We start from the raw sequence: 15,622 nt of genomic DNA, 5'->3' as shown, positions 1-15,622 counted from the left end.
ATCACATCAAAACATTGTTGCAAAGCTTGGAATCTGAGTGAGGTGGCACATCTGTGACTGCTGAGACACGGGCGAACATAAGGGCCAGTTTGCAACTCGTGGCTAGTCCTGCGGCGAACTCTCTGATTTCCCAGGGCCTTCGACATTTGTAGAGGAAGCGGTAGCTCGTGCAGGAACACGCTCCTTTTTTTCCCCTGAACGGAGGAATGCAAAATAAAGAAATAGAAAAAACTAGAAAAAAAATAGGAATGGAATGACAAAACAGAGCATCGTAAAATCAAGGAAGAAAAAAAACCTTATGTATCCAAGTATCCAACGCACCGCCATACGGTCCATGCCCAGGTTGCATCTACCCTGACTAAAAAATAATAAAAATCGTGCTAATCAGACGACACGCTTGCACCAGCTTTCGGGAACGGCTAACCAGATGCTGACCGACGCCGAGGAGACGAGCAGCAGCGGCAGTTCGTCAGGAACAGGAAAATCAGCGGCGCGCTCCACGCGTTGCTCCGAGCGCGCGACAGACGTGCCACCAGACCAGCGCCGCGGCGTCCAGCGACCTCGCAGCGCAAGCACTCCTTTTTATAACCCGAGCGCGCGGCAGGCATGGGGAACGGCGGCGGGACTGGCGAGAAGACGAAGGCCACCGGTCGCGAACCACCCTCCTCCTCCTCGCACGCCTCGAAGTCGAAGCGGCATCGGAGCACGCGCGGCGACGCCATGGCCGACCGCTTCTTCCCCAACGACTTCCCCGACTTCGTCGCCGAGGCCGAGGCCGAGGCCCCCGGCGGCGGCGGCGACCGGCCCGCGGGGGTCCGGGGCCTGCTCTCTCTCCCGTACGCCAGCCTCTCCGACCGCTTCCTTCGCGCCGCGCGCCGCCTCAAGGACAAGGCACGGCGCCCCGCTACTCGATCGCTCTCTACGGTTTCCTGCCGCGCGCCCGCCACCTGCTCGACTGATTGCTCTGTTCCGCTTCTCCCTCCCTGGCTGCAGGTGGTGGAGGAGACGTGGGTGAAGGCGGGGCGGCAGGTGACGGACTACACGCTCTACACGGGCGCGCTCGGGACGGCGCTCCTGCTGTTCAAGTCCTTCCGGGTCACCGGCGACCGCGGGGACCTCGCCCTCGCCGCCGACATCGTCCGCGCCTGCGACGACGCGTCGCAGGGCCTACCGTAAGATGAAGCCCTTCTCTGATCGCGCTTTGTACCGGTTGCCGGTTGGATCTTTCGTTTACTGGTTGATAATGACATGGAGAGGGGGTGTGGCCTGGGTGTGTAAGGCGCAGGTTCTTGACATTCATATGTGGGAGGGCCGGTGTCTGCGCTCTTGGGGCTGTGATTGCCAAGCATTGCGATGATCAGTTGAGGTTAACCCAATATCTGAGCTCCTTTGATGAGGTGAGGCTTCTGATAAGCATAATTCTGGGTTTTTCGGTCAATTTGTTACTTGTGTGTGCATTGTGCTGTTGCTACATGGCTGCACAACAACAGATGGCATACTGGATGGCATAATTAGTATCCCTAATGTTGTAGACTCAGCTGTTCTTGTTTGTGATTTTGTAGATAACAATCACCGAGAAAGTACCAAATGAGTTGCTGTATGGAAGGGCGGGGTATCTATGGGCTTGCTTGTTCTTGAATAAACATCTCAACGAGAAGACGATCCCTCTTGAACACATTGTATGTTGATGATGTAGTTCTGCTATATCATTTTCTTTCACATTTCCTTTTTCAATTAGGCTCATGTGAAAGGCACTGGAAATCTTACTGGATCAACCACTTCAATTGCGTAGAATTCTGTGGCAAAGGACATCATTATGGAGGGAAGAAAGCTGTCAAGCAAGGGGAATAGCCCGCTGATGTATGAATGGCATGGGAAGAAGTACTGGGGTGCTGCCCATGGTCTTGCTGGAATCATGCACGTGCTCATGCACACTGAACTTAAACTGGATGAGCAGGATGATGTGAAGAACACCCTGCGGTACATGATCAAGAACAGATTTCCTAGTGGCAACTATCCCTCAAGTGAAGGCAATGAATCTGATCGGTTGGTGCATTGGTGTCATGGTGCCCCTGGTGTTGCGCTGACAATGGCTAAAGCATATGAGGTGATTGCTTCATCTGTTTACACTTACACTTGCTCTAATGCATTTTGTTTATCTAAAACACGTAGGAGAGCTGGGTATGATACTATCATTTCATTATAGAAGAAAAAAGGTACAACTCAAGTCCAATCCCTATAAAACAGTAAGTACATGCATGCAACAACAAGAAAAACAACCACCAGAAAGAAAAAGCACCAGCCCTATGCTCGCAACAGACCCTGGAGATCCCTAGCATCAGCTTGCTCTACTGCATCTCCCATTGTGTGTCTGCATGTTTATTCATTATGTTTTTCAGAGTTGGCAGTGTTCTCCTTTAAATGATGACTGAAGCTGTGAATAACTAGTTGGTCTATTAATCTTTGTATGTCATCGTGGGTAACTACATTTGTATTTCAGGTCTTCCATGATGATCATTTCAAGCAATCAGCTGCAGAGGCTGCGGAGGTTGTCTGGAACCGTGGACTTCTGAAGAGAGTTGGGATATGTCACGGTGTAAGCGGGAATGCGTACGTGTTCCTCTCATTGTACAGGCTAACTGGCAACGTTGATTACCTCTATCGAGCAAAGGCTTTTGCATGCTTTCTTCTCGAGAAAGCTGATGAGTTGATCGCCGAGGGGGCGATGCATGGGGGTGATCGCCCGTTTTCACTGTTTGAAGGGAAGGCTGGGATGGGATACCTCCTCTTGGACATGATTGATCCATCTGAATCAAGATTCCCAGCCTATGAACTTTGATAGACCTCATCTGTACACTTTCCTGTGAGTTGTGAGGTTCAGTGATCCATCAGTCTGAAGAACTTGTCTTATGTTTTCTTGTTTATTCTGTTGTAACGTCTAACGTGTATCTTGGACCTCGGTAGCATTTCCTCTGTGTGTAAATTTTAGTGTTCCTGATGTCTCAAACTTACCTTTTTGTAAAGTATATGTGTGAAGGGGTCTGGCCGTCTGGCAATAAGGATGATGTTTATGCCGAATATGCCACTCGTTTTTCTGCTCCCAGGGCGGAGTTTCACCGTAGGACTTAAGATTGCGACGAAATCTTCACCTGTGGCTGTTTCAGAATGCATCATATTGAAGTTTTCAGTATGTTTTTATGTAATCCGAGCAGTTTGTGTCATTGGCAAATCAATTTGTGTCATAATATATGGAGTTCTGTTCTATAAATGGTAACAAGTAGTCCAAATGTTACCACTCATTGTTGACTTTTTTCTTTTCCTTCTCCTGGTTCATATTGAGTTTTACTATGTTGAAAATTCAGAGCCTCGTTCAATATTTCCCCAACTGGACAATTACCACCCCAATTTTTTGGAGTATTTTCCCCGGTGCTCAAACTCTTTTTGTGGAGAAGAGTCTCCAAATTTAGTTGGTCAAAGCCCAAAGAAAGCAACGTGCCAACATGACAACATTGTAGTCGTTCTTTAACCCTCACTCTCCTCGCTTAGTTGTTAAGGCGAAGGCAGCTCCTCCATCCGGAGAAATTTTAGAATTTGGGGCTCAATCCGTGCGCCTCACGGAAATTGACACCCAATTCGTAAATCTTTCAGAATTTGACACTGTGCACGCGAATTGTTTGAATTCGGGTGTTTCTCTCCTTTTTTTTCTCTATTTCTCTTTTTTTCCTTTTCTTTTTATTCTCCAGACCACATGAAAAGGACAATTCTCGGTGATCACGATACGAGGAACCCCCATAACTTGGCACCCGAGATGGTGGCCACGTTGGTCTTGAGCCCGCTCGACGCGAATTGAGGTACAGGGGCAGGAACAGAGACGCCAGGCCCACGGGTGGTTTCATTTCCGCTCACACCTACGCTGCTGTCGCTGTTTAGGATCAGTGAAATGAAATATAATGATTTTCTTGTCAGTGATAACTAAACAGTGATTATATATATAGGTTTATATAGATGCTCAAGAGGTACCGACGCGCCTGTTCGGAAGGGACAGATACCTTCTGAAAGGGCCAACTCCGCATCCTGTCATTAGCAACAGCTAATGACGGGATTAGCTAACTAAGCCACGTGTTAATCACATGCTTAAACTAATTAATTACACATTAATTATTTCTAACACTCCCCCTTGATCCATTTGCTTCAGGTATGCTTCATGTACCCTTATTCTTTGTTCTTAAGAATATTCAAAAAAGGGGAAAACTCTTCCAGAAACTGTAGGAAAATTTGAGAAGAAACCATATTGTCTATCATGAAAACTCCTTAAATCAGATAGAAAAATAAGGAGAAAATGATATAGCATATATAAACTTACTATCTCATTATTGACACATAGATTGTAATATCCTTCTCCTAAAATCTAATGGGAAAAATATAAGAAAGATTAATATATCTTTGATATCTCCTGAAAATCCCTGTGAGGAAAATTAGAGATAGTTATATGTGCTTGCATTGATATTGTCTCATTAAAAACTTTTATGAGAAATTGAATGAAAAAAACTCATATAGAAAAAGAGTACAATATAAGACTTGATCAGGTCTAATTTAAGTAGATTCTTCCCCTAAATCTTGTCAATCTCGTAGTCGTTGCATACCAATGGCACGTACTAATTTTTGAAAAATTGATGTTGGTAAGAACTTTGTTAACAAATTAGCTAGATTATCACAAGATTTAATTTGCAAAATATCAATTTCTCCACTTTATTTTAATTGGTGGGGTAGAATAATTTTGGTGCAACAAGCTTAGTTATATTGCTCTTTTCGTAACATGTATCCATCTGTGCAACATAGGGGGTATTATTTTCATAGATAATAGTGGGTGATTCGATGGAACCAATACAACATGATTGTTGTATGTGGTTAATTATTCTGCGTAGCCACACGCATTCACGTGAAGCTTCATATAAAATAATTATTTCAAAATGATTGGTGGATGTAACCACTAATATTTGATTGGAAGATTTCCATGATATGGCTGTTTCACCATAAAAAATACAAATCCTATCTAGAATTTGGTATTATGGGGATCGGATAAATAACCAGCATCAGCATCAGTGTATCCAATCATATTTGAATTTGAATTTCTTTGAAAGAAAAATCCAAGACCTTTTGTACCATTGAGATATCAAAAGATATTCTTAACTTCCGTCCAATGATATTTGGTAGGAGTAGCACTATGTCTAGCTAGTAAATTCACTGCAAAGGCGATATCCGGCCGGGTGCAAGATACATTAATGCTCCAATAGCACTAAGATAGGGAACCTCGAGTCCCAATGATTCCTCTCCGTCGTCATGTGATCTAAATTGATCCTTCTTCATATCAAGTGATCGTACAACCATTGGAGTCTTTGATGGATATGATTTGTCCATATTGAATTTCTCCAATATCTTCTGGATATAAGCAGCTTAATGTACAAAAATTCGCATAGAAAGATGTTTAAGTTGTAAACCTAAATAAAATTTGGTTTGACCCAAATCTTTCATCTCGAGTTTCATTGTTAGATGATTCTGTGCTTTATTTATATCTTATATTGACCAATGATATTAAGATCATCAACATACACAGAAATAATGCAAAATTCCATATCGGACTTCTTAATGAACATACATGTTGAATCGTCACTACTAGTGTACCCCTTCTTGAGAAGGAATTCACTGAGCCGATTGTACCACATTCGACCCAATTGTTTTAAGCCATAAAGTGACTTCTTCAATTTTACACATTACATGTTCCGATTTGCGTTCGGATTCGGTATGGGAATTCCTTCCGAAACCTTCATACATATATATATATATATATATATATATATATATATATATATATATATATATATATATATATATATATATATATATATATATATATATCAGAATCCAGTGACCCATACAAATATGCTGTCACTACATCCATCAACTGCATATGTCACACCCGATTTATAAGAACATAAATCGAGCAATCATATATGCGCCAGGATCAAGTCACGCATATATACAACAGATTATCAAGATATCACAACACATGTCACGAATAAGAGCGTATAAATTATAAAATGAATATCTTTATTACAACTGAATCAAGAATCAGTTCAAAGAATGCGGAAGCGTAAAATAAATACATGAAGAGCTGGGCGCCACAGGGACGTCGACTGGGAGACAAACACCTAGAAGTTGTCGAAGCCGCTGACGTAGTCCTCCACGTTGCCGGGCACTGAGCAGCAGTCGAAGATATCCAAAATAGAACAGAAGAGTGGAGAGGCAAGTGTGAGTACAAACTAGTACTCAACAAGTATAACACAGACTATGAGGCTCTAGGTTAGCTGACTCAACTGCATTAGCTTTTAGTCTTGGCAAATTTTATTAAAGCTAATTATTACAAGTGGATGAATTACCATAACCCAATTACATAAGAAATTAATCAGTATTAATTAAAAACTACTGAGAACCATCCAAACCACAACCACCCGGGGAATCTCCCTAGTCAAAGGTTGATAACCCCACTAATCAAAAGGAGGATCTGGGCCGCTCATGACTGTGAGCACAGCTGATATATCAGTTTTACACTCTCGAGAGGTTGCACAACTTTACCCACAAGTCGTGAGCTACGCTAGTTTTTTATCACACTTCCTTAGGTGAGATGGCCAGCAAGCACACTACGAGACTGTTACAAAGGATCACGTTAGTAAGGTGTAACCGCTAAGGATTCTGGATCAGCGACGATGGAGCCCACCTCCGGGGGTACAAGACACACAGCACAGACCAAGCCGGAGAAGCAGGGACCATTGAAGCTTACCACCCCTCTTGCCCACGCAGGTAAGTTACTCCCGAACCAACACGACCTAATTAGTAAGTCAAGACCGTCCCATTCCAGTCTTGTGGTTGCGCGGTTGTCCCAGGTTGTCGCTCTATGAACCGGTCCTTATGGAGAGTAGCCAACCAAGCACTAAAAACATCTTTTATCGAGACGTGAGCCGCTCAAACACACAGCACAGAGGGCCACTCTCAGAATTAAGTTGCATATACCATTAATCAAATTTAATTAAAAAGGACCAAGTGTGTTATAGCGCAGCAACCTAGCACAACTAACCTAAATGCAACCCAAAGGATATATAAAGGATATAAAGTGGCTAGGAAAGTCCTTATAGGTATACAATATTAAATTGCAATATGAAATTGTAATTAAAGTGATAGGATGTTCATGTTATACTTGTCTTCCTCGTACTCTCCCGGCTGCTGCTCGAACTGCTCGGAAGATGGCTGCTCCTGGTACTGCTCCGGTGGCTCGACGTCTATTCACGATCGTAACAGCAATACATGGGCCACACATGCACACACATGCAAACAATAGCAAAATATAAGAAACAGTACACCAATACAATAGAACAGCACATAAAACTGGCCTAGAACTATTCTACGCGTTACAACGATCGCGTGGATATAAAGAACACCTAAAACGGAGCTAAAACGCGAAAACTACGCTTAAAACAAGTCCCAGGGACCTATTTGCGAGAGAAACTGGACTACAGGGGGTTCTGTACGAAAACTGGGGACCTAAACGTAATTAGAGCATAGACTCAGGGGCTAGCACGTGAAAACACGCGGCATGGACTGCAGGCACTAAAACCCGAAAGCGCAGGGGTCTAAACGAGTAAAATAGGACTTGACTGCAAATACTTTTGAACTAAGGGTGGACCGCGGGTTGATTCCCGGAAAACCCGAGGGCTCTTTAGCAAAAGAAGCAGGCTGAAGCGATATCTTCTGTTCTGGGCCCTCGGATCGAACATTAACGGCCCCGATCTAATCCTGACAGCGAACCGGTACGCGCGCCTATCAACCGTAGGATCTAGATCGAACGGACCGAGTCCATACTTGAATGGATCTAATCTAGACCGCCTACTCCAGACCTGACGGCTCTGATTCGCTCCTACCCCGAACCGGTATGCGCGATTTAGATCCCTTGGATCCTGATCTCACGGCTCAGATCTAAACGTGCGCGATCTAATCTCCGCCCTTGGTTGCAGATCGGGTGGCTGAGGTTCTAAGGGGCACGGCCGGCGGCGGGGTTCACCGGAGAAGAGAGTCCCGCGGCGGCGCACTGCTGCAACTCACCGGACTTGGCCTAACTTGGCCGTCCGGGCTCGGTTTTGCACGAGATCAAGTCTAGGAGCTAGGGCTCGGCACGACGAATCCAATTGGGTACTTGTGGTGGCGAGTTTGGGCACGGCTAGGGCAAATCGACGACGAGGGCGGCTCGGGGTGGGGGACATCACCGGCGAGCGGCGTTCCAGAGGCCACAGGCTGCCAACGACTATGAGAACCAGCGCAAAAGAACCAGGGGAAGGAGGGGAGGCTCACCAAGGGCTCGGGGTGGCCGGAGCTGCCGCGGAAGGGGAAAGACGACGATGACCGGCAGCGGAGAGGTTCGGGTGCTCGCGGGGAGGGATGTTGCCGGGACTCTTCGGGCTCCGGGTCACCGTGGTTCGACGTGTGGGGGTCCTGTGAAGGCGCCAGGGGGATTAGAGGAGTCCGAGGATCCCCGACGACCAAGAATCGTGGGTGCGGGGCATCTCACCGGCGTCGGCTTCGGCTCCAATTCCGGCGTGAGCAGGGCTCGGGGGTTGATGCAGAAGCCCTGAACAGCTCCCTGATGACGGGGTGGAGCTACCGCAGCTCTTGGCTGGAGCTGGGAGTCACCGGAGCGATGGATTCGCGGCGGAGCAGAGGCGGAGGGATGCGGCGGCGCGGGGACTCTGCACGAGCGGGGGGCTAGGGTTGGAGGCGGCGGAGCACGGGTGGGGAGATGGGAGCGCAGGGGTTGGGGGTCCCACTTATGGGGCGGCGGATCCCTCGGCATGCGGGCCCAAACGCGGGCGGCACGGAGATTCCGGCGGTGGTGCTGCACGGCCGTTGCGGAGGGGAAACAGAGGAGGGGAAGGAGGAGCTTACGCGCGGGACCAAGCTGTCAGGGAGAAAGGAGAGAGGGAGAGAGCGGCGCGTGCTGGGAGAAAAAGTGGCGCCGACAGGCGGGCCCGAGCTGGCAGTGAAGGGAAAGAGAGGGGGCGCTCGGGGGCGCTGGCTGGCTGCTGGGCCGAGCCGGCCCACGCGGAAAAGAAGAGGAGGGAAGGGAAAGGAGATGGGCTGCCGGGGAAAAGGGCTGGGCTGAAAGGGAGGTTTGGGCTGGACTCTCCTTCCTTTGCTTCTTCTTTTCTTTTTTCTTTACTCAATCTATTCAAACAAACTATTTGAATTCAAATAGATTCGAATTCAAACCCTACAAGCTCAACACAAGAAAAAAAAATAATGCTCCAGCATGAATGCACAAACATGTTGACCCTTTAATTAGTTTTATTTTCTTGTGTTATAAATTGTTTTAAATGCAAGGTAAATTAGAGAAAAACCTTGGAAATTTCATTTGAGCCAAAATAACTTCATTAAAATTAGTGGAACTTACATTAGGGTGTTACAAACCTACCCCCCTTACAGGAATCTCGTCCCGAGATTCGGATAGTCTAGCTAGCAAAGAGATCGGGGTATGTCTTTCTCAGCTCATTTTCTCGCTCCCAAGTAGCCTCATCCTCCGTATGATGACTCCACTGAACACGGCACATCTTGATCTTCTTGTTTCTGGTAACTCTCTCAGACGTCTCCAAAATCTTCACCGGATGCTCGATATAGGTCAGATCCTCCTGCACATCCAACTCTTCTATCGGTGCTTGCTCTTCTGGCACCCTCAAGCACCTCTTCAGCTGAGACACATGAAACACATCATGCACTCCTGAGAGACTGGGAGGTAACTCCAAACGATATGCCACTTCACCTTTCCATTCCAACACCTTGAACGGACCGATGTATCGAGGGGCTAGCTTCCCTCTCACATTAAACCTGCGGATTCCTCTCATCGGCGAGACCTTCAGGTACACATGATCACCTACTGCAAAGGTCAGATCTCGACGACGAACATCCGCGTAGCTCTTCTGACGAGTCTGAGCGACCCTCAGATTCTCTCGCACCTGCTGTACCAGCTGTTCGGCCTCCTCAACAATATCCGGACCAAACACCTGCCTCTCACCAATCTGATCCCAATACAATGGAGTCCTGCATTTCCGACCATACAGGGCCTTGAAAGGAGATTTCTTCAAACTGGCCTGATAGCTGTTGTTATACGAAAACTCTGCATACGACAGGCATTTATCCCAGCTGGTACCATACTGAATAGCACAGGCTCGAAGCATATCCTCCAACACTTGGTTGGTTCTCTCTGTCTGCCCATCTGTCTGAGGATGATAAGCAGTACTGAAGCGCAGCTTTGTATCCAACGAATCATGCAACTGCTCCCAGAACCGTGAAGTGAACTGAGATCCTCGATCAGATATGATCTTCTTAGGAACACCATGCAGACAAACGATCCTGGAGATGTACAACTCTGCGAGTCTCGCGCCGGAGTAAGTAGTGTTCACCGGAATAAAGTGAGCAACCTTCGTCAACCGATCCACTACTACCCATATGGAGTTGTACCCTTTCTGAGTATGAGGCAATCCCATAATGAAGTCCATAGTGATCTCCTCCCATTTCCACTCTGGAATCTTCAATGGCTGCAATAACCCTGCTGGCCTCTGATGCTCTGCCTTGACACGCTGACAAGTGTCGCAGATAGCCACGTACTCCGCAACGGAACGCTTCATTCCATACCACCAGAATCGTTCCTTCAGGTCATAATACATCTTCGTGCTGCCTGGATGGATAGAATATGCTGTATCATGAGCCTCACTCAGAATCAGTTTCCTGAGATCTGCTACATCCGGCACACATATACGACCCTTGTACCATAAGGTACCCTGATCACCCTCTCTGAAATGAGGGGCTTTGCCAATCTTGAGTAATTCACGGATCTCCTGCAGCTTCTGATCTTCCTTCTGATGCTGCCGGATCTCGGCCTCTAGAGTGGGTTCTGCCTCGAATGATGTACCCGAGGTATGACACAAGAAACCCAGACTCAACTGCTCAAACTCCTCGCATAACTCCTGAGGCATCTGAAAAGCCATGGTCATGTTAACATAGCTCTTCCTGCTCAGAGCATCTGCTACAACATTAGCCTTGCCCGGATGATAGTGAATCTCCAGGTCGTAATCCTTGACCAACTCTAGCCGTCTTCTCTGCCGCATATTCAGCTCACTCTGAGTGAAAATATACTTGAGGCTCTTGTGATCGGTGTAAATGTCACACCTCTGCCCAAACAAGTAATGCCTCCATATCTTCAGAGCATGCACAACTGCGGCTAACTCCAGATCATGAGTGGGATAATTCAGCTCGTGCCGACGCAACTGCTGCGAAACATAAGCTATCACTCTGCCTTCCTGCATCAGGACGCAACCGAGACCATCCCTCGAAGCATCACAATACACTGTGAACCTCTTGCTCTGGTCTGGCAGAGTAAGGACTGGCGCCGTAGTCAGCCTCTTCTTCAACTCATCGAAGGCCTTTTGACGCTCATCAGTCCAGGAGAAATCGACACCCTTCTCTAGCAAGGAAGTCAAAGGCTTCGCAATCTTGGAGAAATTCTCAATGAACCTCCGATAATATCCAGCTAAGCCCAGAAAAGAGCGGACTTCCTTCACTGTCTGCGGTACAACCCAGTCAAGCACATCCTTCACCTTTCCGGGATCCACAGCGATACCTCCCTTGGAGATGACATGACTGAGGAATGGAACCTCGTCAATCCAGAATTCGCACTTGCTGAGCTTGGCATACAACTTGTGCTCTCTGAGCCTCTGCAACACAAGCCTCAGATGCTTCTCATGCTCTGCTTCTGATTTGGAATATATCAGGATATCGTCAATGAATATCACCACAAAGGTGTCCAGATAATCCATGAAAACCTTGTTCATCAGATGCATGAAGAAAGCTGGAGCATTAGTCAAGCCAAAGGACATGACCGTATACTCGTATAGCCCATACTTGCAAGTGAATGCCGTCTTCGGAATATCCTCAGGACGAATCTTCAGCTGATGATAACCCGAACGCAGATCAATCTTCGAGAATACACAAGCACCCTGCAGCTGATCAAAAAGATCCTCAATACGGGGCAATGGATGCTTGTTCTTGATGGTGACTGCATTCAGATCCCGATAATCGACGCACATCCTCTACGCGCCATCCTTCTTCTCTACGAGCAATACAGGAAAAGCCCAAGGAGAGAAACTACGACAGATATAGCCCTTGGCTAGCAACTCGTCGATGGTCTTCTTAACTTCCTCATGCTCGACGGGAGCCATACGATAGGGCCGCTTAGCAACAGGAGCTGTGCCAGGCAAGAGATCAATAGAAAACTCAATGTCGCGATCAGGCGGCATACCTGGCAAATCATCTGGAAAGACATCCGGGAATTCAAACACCACGCGAATACCATCCGTGGGTCTAGCCTCCATCTGATGAAGAAATCCAGAAGGCTCTGTGGCACCAACAGTGACCTCCTAACCATCTGGTGCTGACAGAAGAACAGCCCTCTGAGCACAATCTATCCGAACTCCCCACTTGGCAAGAGTCTCCATCCCCAGGATCACATCAATGCCCTTGGAGTCTAGCACCATCAGATTCGCACTGAAATCTACCCCCCTTATAGCCACACTAACTCTGGGACAGAAAATATGAGCCCTCAACTGCCCTCCCGGTGAAGATACTAACATGCACCTCTTTAATGTGCTAGTAGGAATGCCATGATGCTCAACAAAAGACTGAGTGATGAAAGAATGCGTAGCACCGGTATCAAAAAGCACTGTAGCAGGATGGGTGTTGACCATGAACATACCAATAACCACGTTGGGAGCCTCGGCCGCTGACTCGGCCGTCACGTGGTTCACCCTGCCCTGAGCTGGGGCCTTGGGCGGTGCTGCACGCCCCTGCTGTCCTGCCTGCGCCTTCCGAGGGCAGACGTTGGCGTAGTGCCCCAGCTCGCCGCAGTGGAAGCACACTCGCGGAAATGCAGCGGCCTGCTGCCCAGGAGGAGGGGTGGGCGCTCCCTGCCTCTGAGCTGGTGGAGCCGGAGGCGCTGGAAGCCTCTGACCCTGTCCTGCCTGCTGCTGAGGACGAGGAGGAAACTGCTGCCGCTGCTGGTACTGCTGGGGCGGCCTCTGCTGCTGCTGCTACGGTGGATGCTGATAGCGGGGACGAGTGTTGCTGCCCGAAGAGGATGGAGCCATCTTCCTCTTCTTATCCTCAATCTCCCGGCGCTTACGCTCGGTGTTGAGGGCAGCATCAACCAGCTGGTTGAAGTTATCGAAGCGGTGGTTCAGCAGCGCATACTGGATGTGATCATCCAGTCCCTCCTCGAAGTACTCCTGCTTGTCGCTATCACGAGCGACGTCAGCAGGGGCATAGCGGGCCAGCTGAAGGAAACGGTCACGGTACTCCGTCACCGTCATAGATCCCTGAAATGATGAACACAGATAACAAGGATAGAAATCGCCCAATGCATCAGGCTTACGAAGGGAATTAAGGATAGATCAAGCTCAAAGAAATTGCAGAGAATTCCATTCGAGTTTACCTGCTTAAGGGCACGGAACTCCTTCTGCTTCATCTTCATTATGCCCTCAGGAATATGATGGTTCCGGAAACGCTCACGGAACTGGACCCAAGTGAGGGAGTCGCGGTCCTGAGCCGGGTAGGACTCCCACCAGTCAAGAGTGGAGCCTCGCAGCTGTCCTGCTGCGTACGGAACTCGCTCACGGTCGTCGCACTGAGCAACAACCAACTGGCGCTCCACCAAACGAAGCCAATCGTCCGCCTGGAGTGGGTCCGTGGCGTGAGAGAAGGTCGGAGGATGACCTCTCAGGAAATCCGCACGCCGATCACGGGGCTGAGGCGGCGGTGGAGGCGGTGGCTGAACGTGGATATGCTGCAGAGCCTGAACGGTATTGTTCAGGATCGCCATCATCTGCATCTGGAGCTGGAAGAACTGCTCCGGGGTCAGTGGTGGCGGCATCGGCAACGGCTGACCAGTACTCTGGTTGTTCTGCTCCTGCTGGTCAGAACCGGAACCGGTGCGCCTGGTGTTCACCATCTGATTGCAACAAACGAAATTTATGAGGATAAGATATGGTGCCGCTGCGGAAATGAAACTTCGATAGGATATAACAGAGAGAAAGGAATATAGGTTTTACCCCCAACGATCTAACTCAAATTTTATTATTTAGTTCAAGTTGGGTTAGGCTCGATTTGCATGAACACGTTTAACTACTAGACTATACAATCAACCAAAGATCCAAATCATACATCTGCACAATAACAACCATTCAATGTTCACAACTTAGTCGAGTTTATCACACCACTCGACTAACACACTCGTTCTAGCGTATATTTTTATCGGGACAACCTAAACTTATAGCTTATAAGATCGGACTACTCAGGCCAACGTCTACGGAAAAACTCAAGCCATTTCTCATAAAAGACAGGAAGGGATAGCCAATCAAGGACTTAAGACTCAAGGGATAGAAGCAAAAATGGATGTTTGGGTTTTGCGGAAGCAGAGCAAGCGGAAGAAAATCCCTAAACTCGACCATTTCTATCTAGGCTTCGTGCTACAGTCGACACGGCTCTGATACCAATCTGTCACACCCGATTTATAAGAACATAAATCGAGCAATCATATATGCGCCAGGATCAAGTCACGCATATATACAACAGATTATCAAGATATCACAACACATGTCACGAATAAGAGCGTATAAATTATAAAATAAATATCTTTATTACAACTGAATCAAGAATCAGTTCAAGGAATGCGGAAGCGTAAAATGAATACATGAAGAGCTGAGCGCCACAGGGACGTCGACTGGGAGACAAACACCTAGAAGTTGTCGAAGCCGCTGACGTAGTCCTCCACATTGCCGGGCACTGAGCAGCAGTCGAAGATATCCAAAATAGAACAGAAGAGTGGAGAGGCAAGTGTGAGTACAAACTAGTACTCAACAAGTATAACACAGACTATGAGGCTCTAGGCTAGCTGACTCAACTGCATTAGCTTTTAGTCTTGGCAAATTTTATTAAAGCTAATTATTACAAGTGGATGAATTACCATAACCCAATTACATAAGAAATTAATCAGTATTAATTAAAAACTACTGAGAACCATCCAAACCACAACCACCCGGGGAATCTCCCTAGTCAAAGGTTGATAACCCCACTAATCAAAAGGAGGATCTGGGCCGCTCATGACTGTGAGCACAGCTGATATATCAGTTTTACACTCTCGAGAGGTTGCACAACTTTACCCACAAGTCGTGAGCTACGCTAGTTTTTCATCACACTTCCTTAGGTGAGATGGCCAGCAAGCACACTACGAGACCGTTACAAAGGATCATGTTGGTAAGGTGTAACCGCTAAGGATTCTGGATCAGCGATGATGGGGCCCACCTCCGGGGGTACAAGACACACAGCACAGACCAAGCCGGAGGAGCAGGGACCATTGAAGCTTACCACCCCTCTTGCCCACGCAGGTAAGTTACTCCCGAACCAACACGACCTAATTAGTAAGTCAAGACCGTCCCATTCCAGTCTTGTGGTTGCGCGGTTGTCCCAGGTT

The 15,622-nt window shown here is 47.6% G+C and overlaps 1 protein-coding gene across 3 annotated transcripts; it reads left to right on the top strand.

The window, feature by feature from the left end:
- The first annotated feature begins 420 nt into the window (after positions 1-420).
- On the top strand, positions 421-3,078 carry LOC112877579 (lanC-like protein GCL2). 3 transcript variants are annotated; one of them, XM_025941921.1, is made up of 6 exons: positions 421-891; positions 994-1,172; positions 1,286-1,397; positions 1,563-1,679; positions 1,793-2,107; positions 2,501-3,078. In XM_025941921.1, the coding sequence occupies exons 1-6, from the start codon at positions 607-609 to the stop codon at positions 2,837-2,839; spliced, it is 1,347 nt and encodes a 448-aa protein (XP_025797706.1). In that variant the 5' UTR covers positions 421-606; the 3' UTR covers positions 2,840-3,078. The 3 variants fall into 3 exon arrangements, with proteins under 3 accessions (XP_025797706.1, XP_025797705.1, XP_025797704.1); XM_025941920.1 differs by having other exon boundaries at positions 1,280-1,397; XM_025941919.1 differs by having other exon boundaries at positions 421-1,172.
- Positions 3,079-15,622: the final 12,544 nt, after the last annotated feature.

Source organism: Panicum hallii, chromosome 9 (genome assembly GCF_002211085.1).
Source record: "Panicum hallii strain FIL2 chromosome 9, PHallii_v3.1, whole genome shotgun sequence".
In the NCBI taxonomy this organism is placed as follows: Eukaryota; Viridiplantae; Streptophyta; class Magnoliopsida; order Poales; family Poaceae; genus Panicum; species Panicum hallii.
This window is presented reverse-complemented; position numbering and strand designations above follow the sequence as displayed.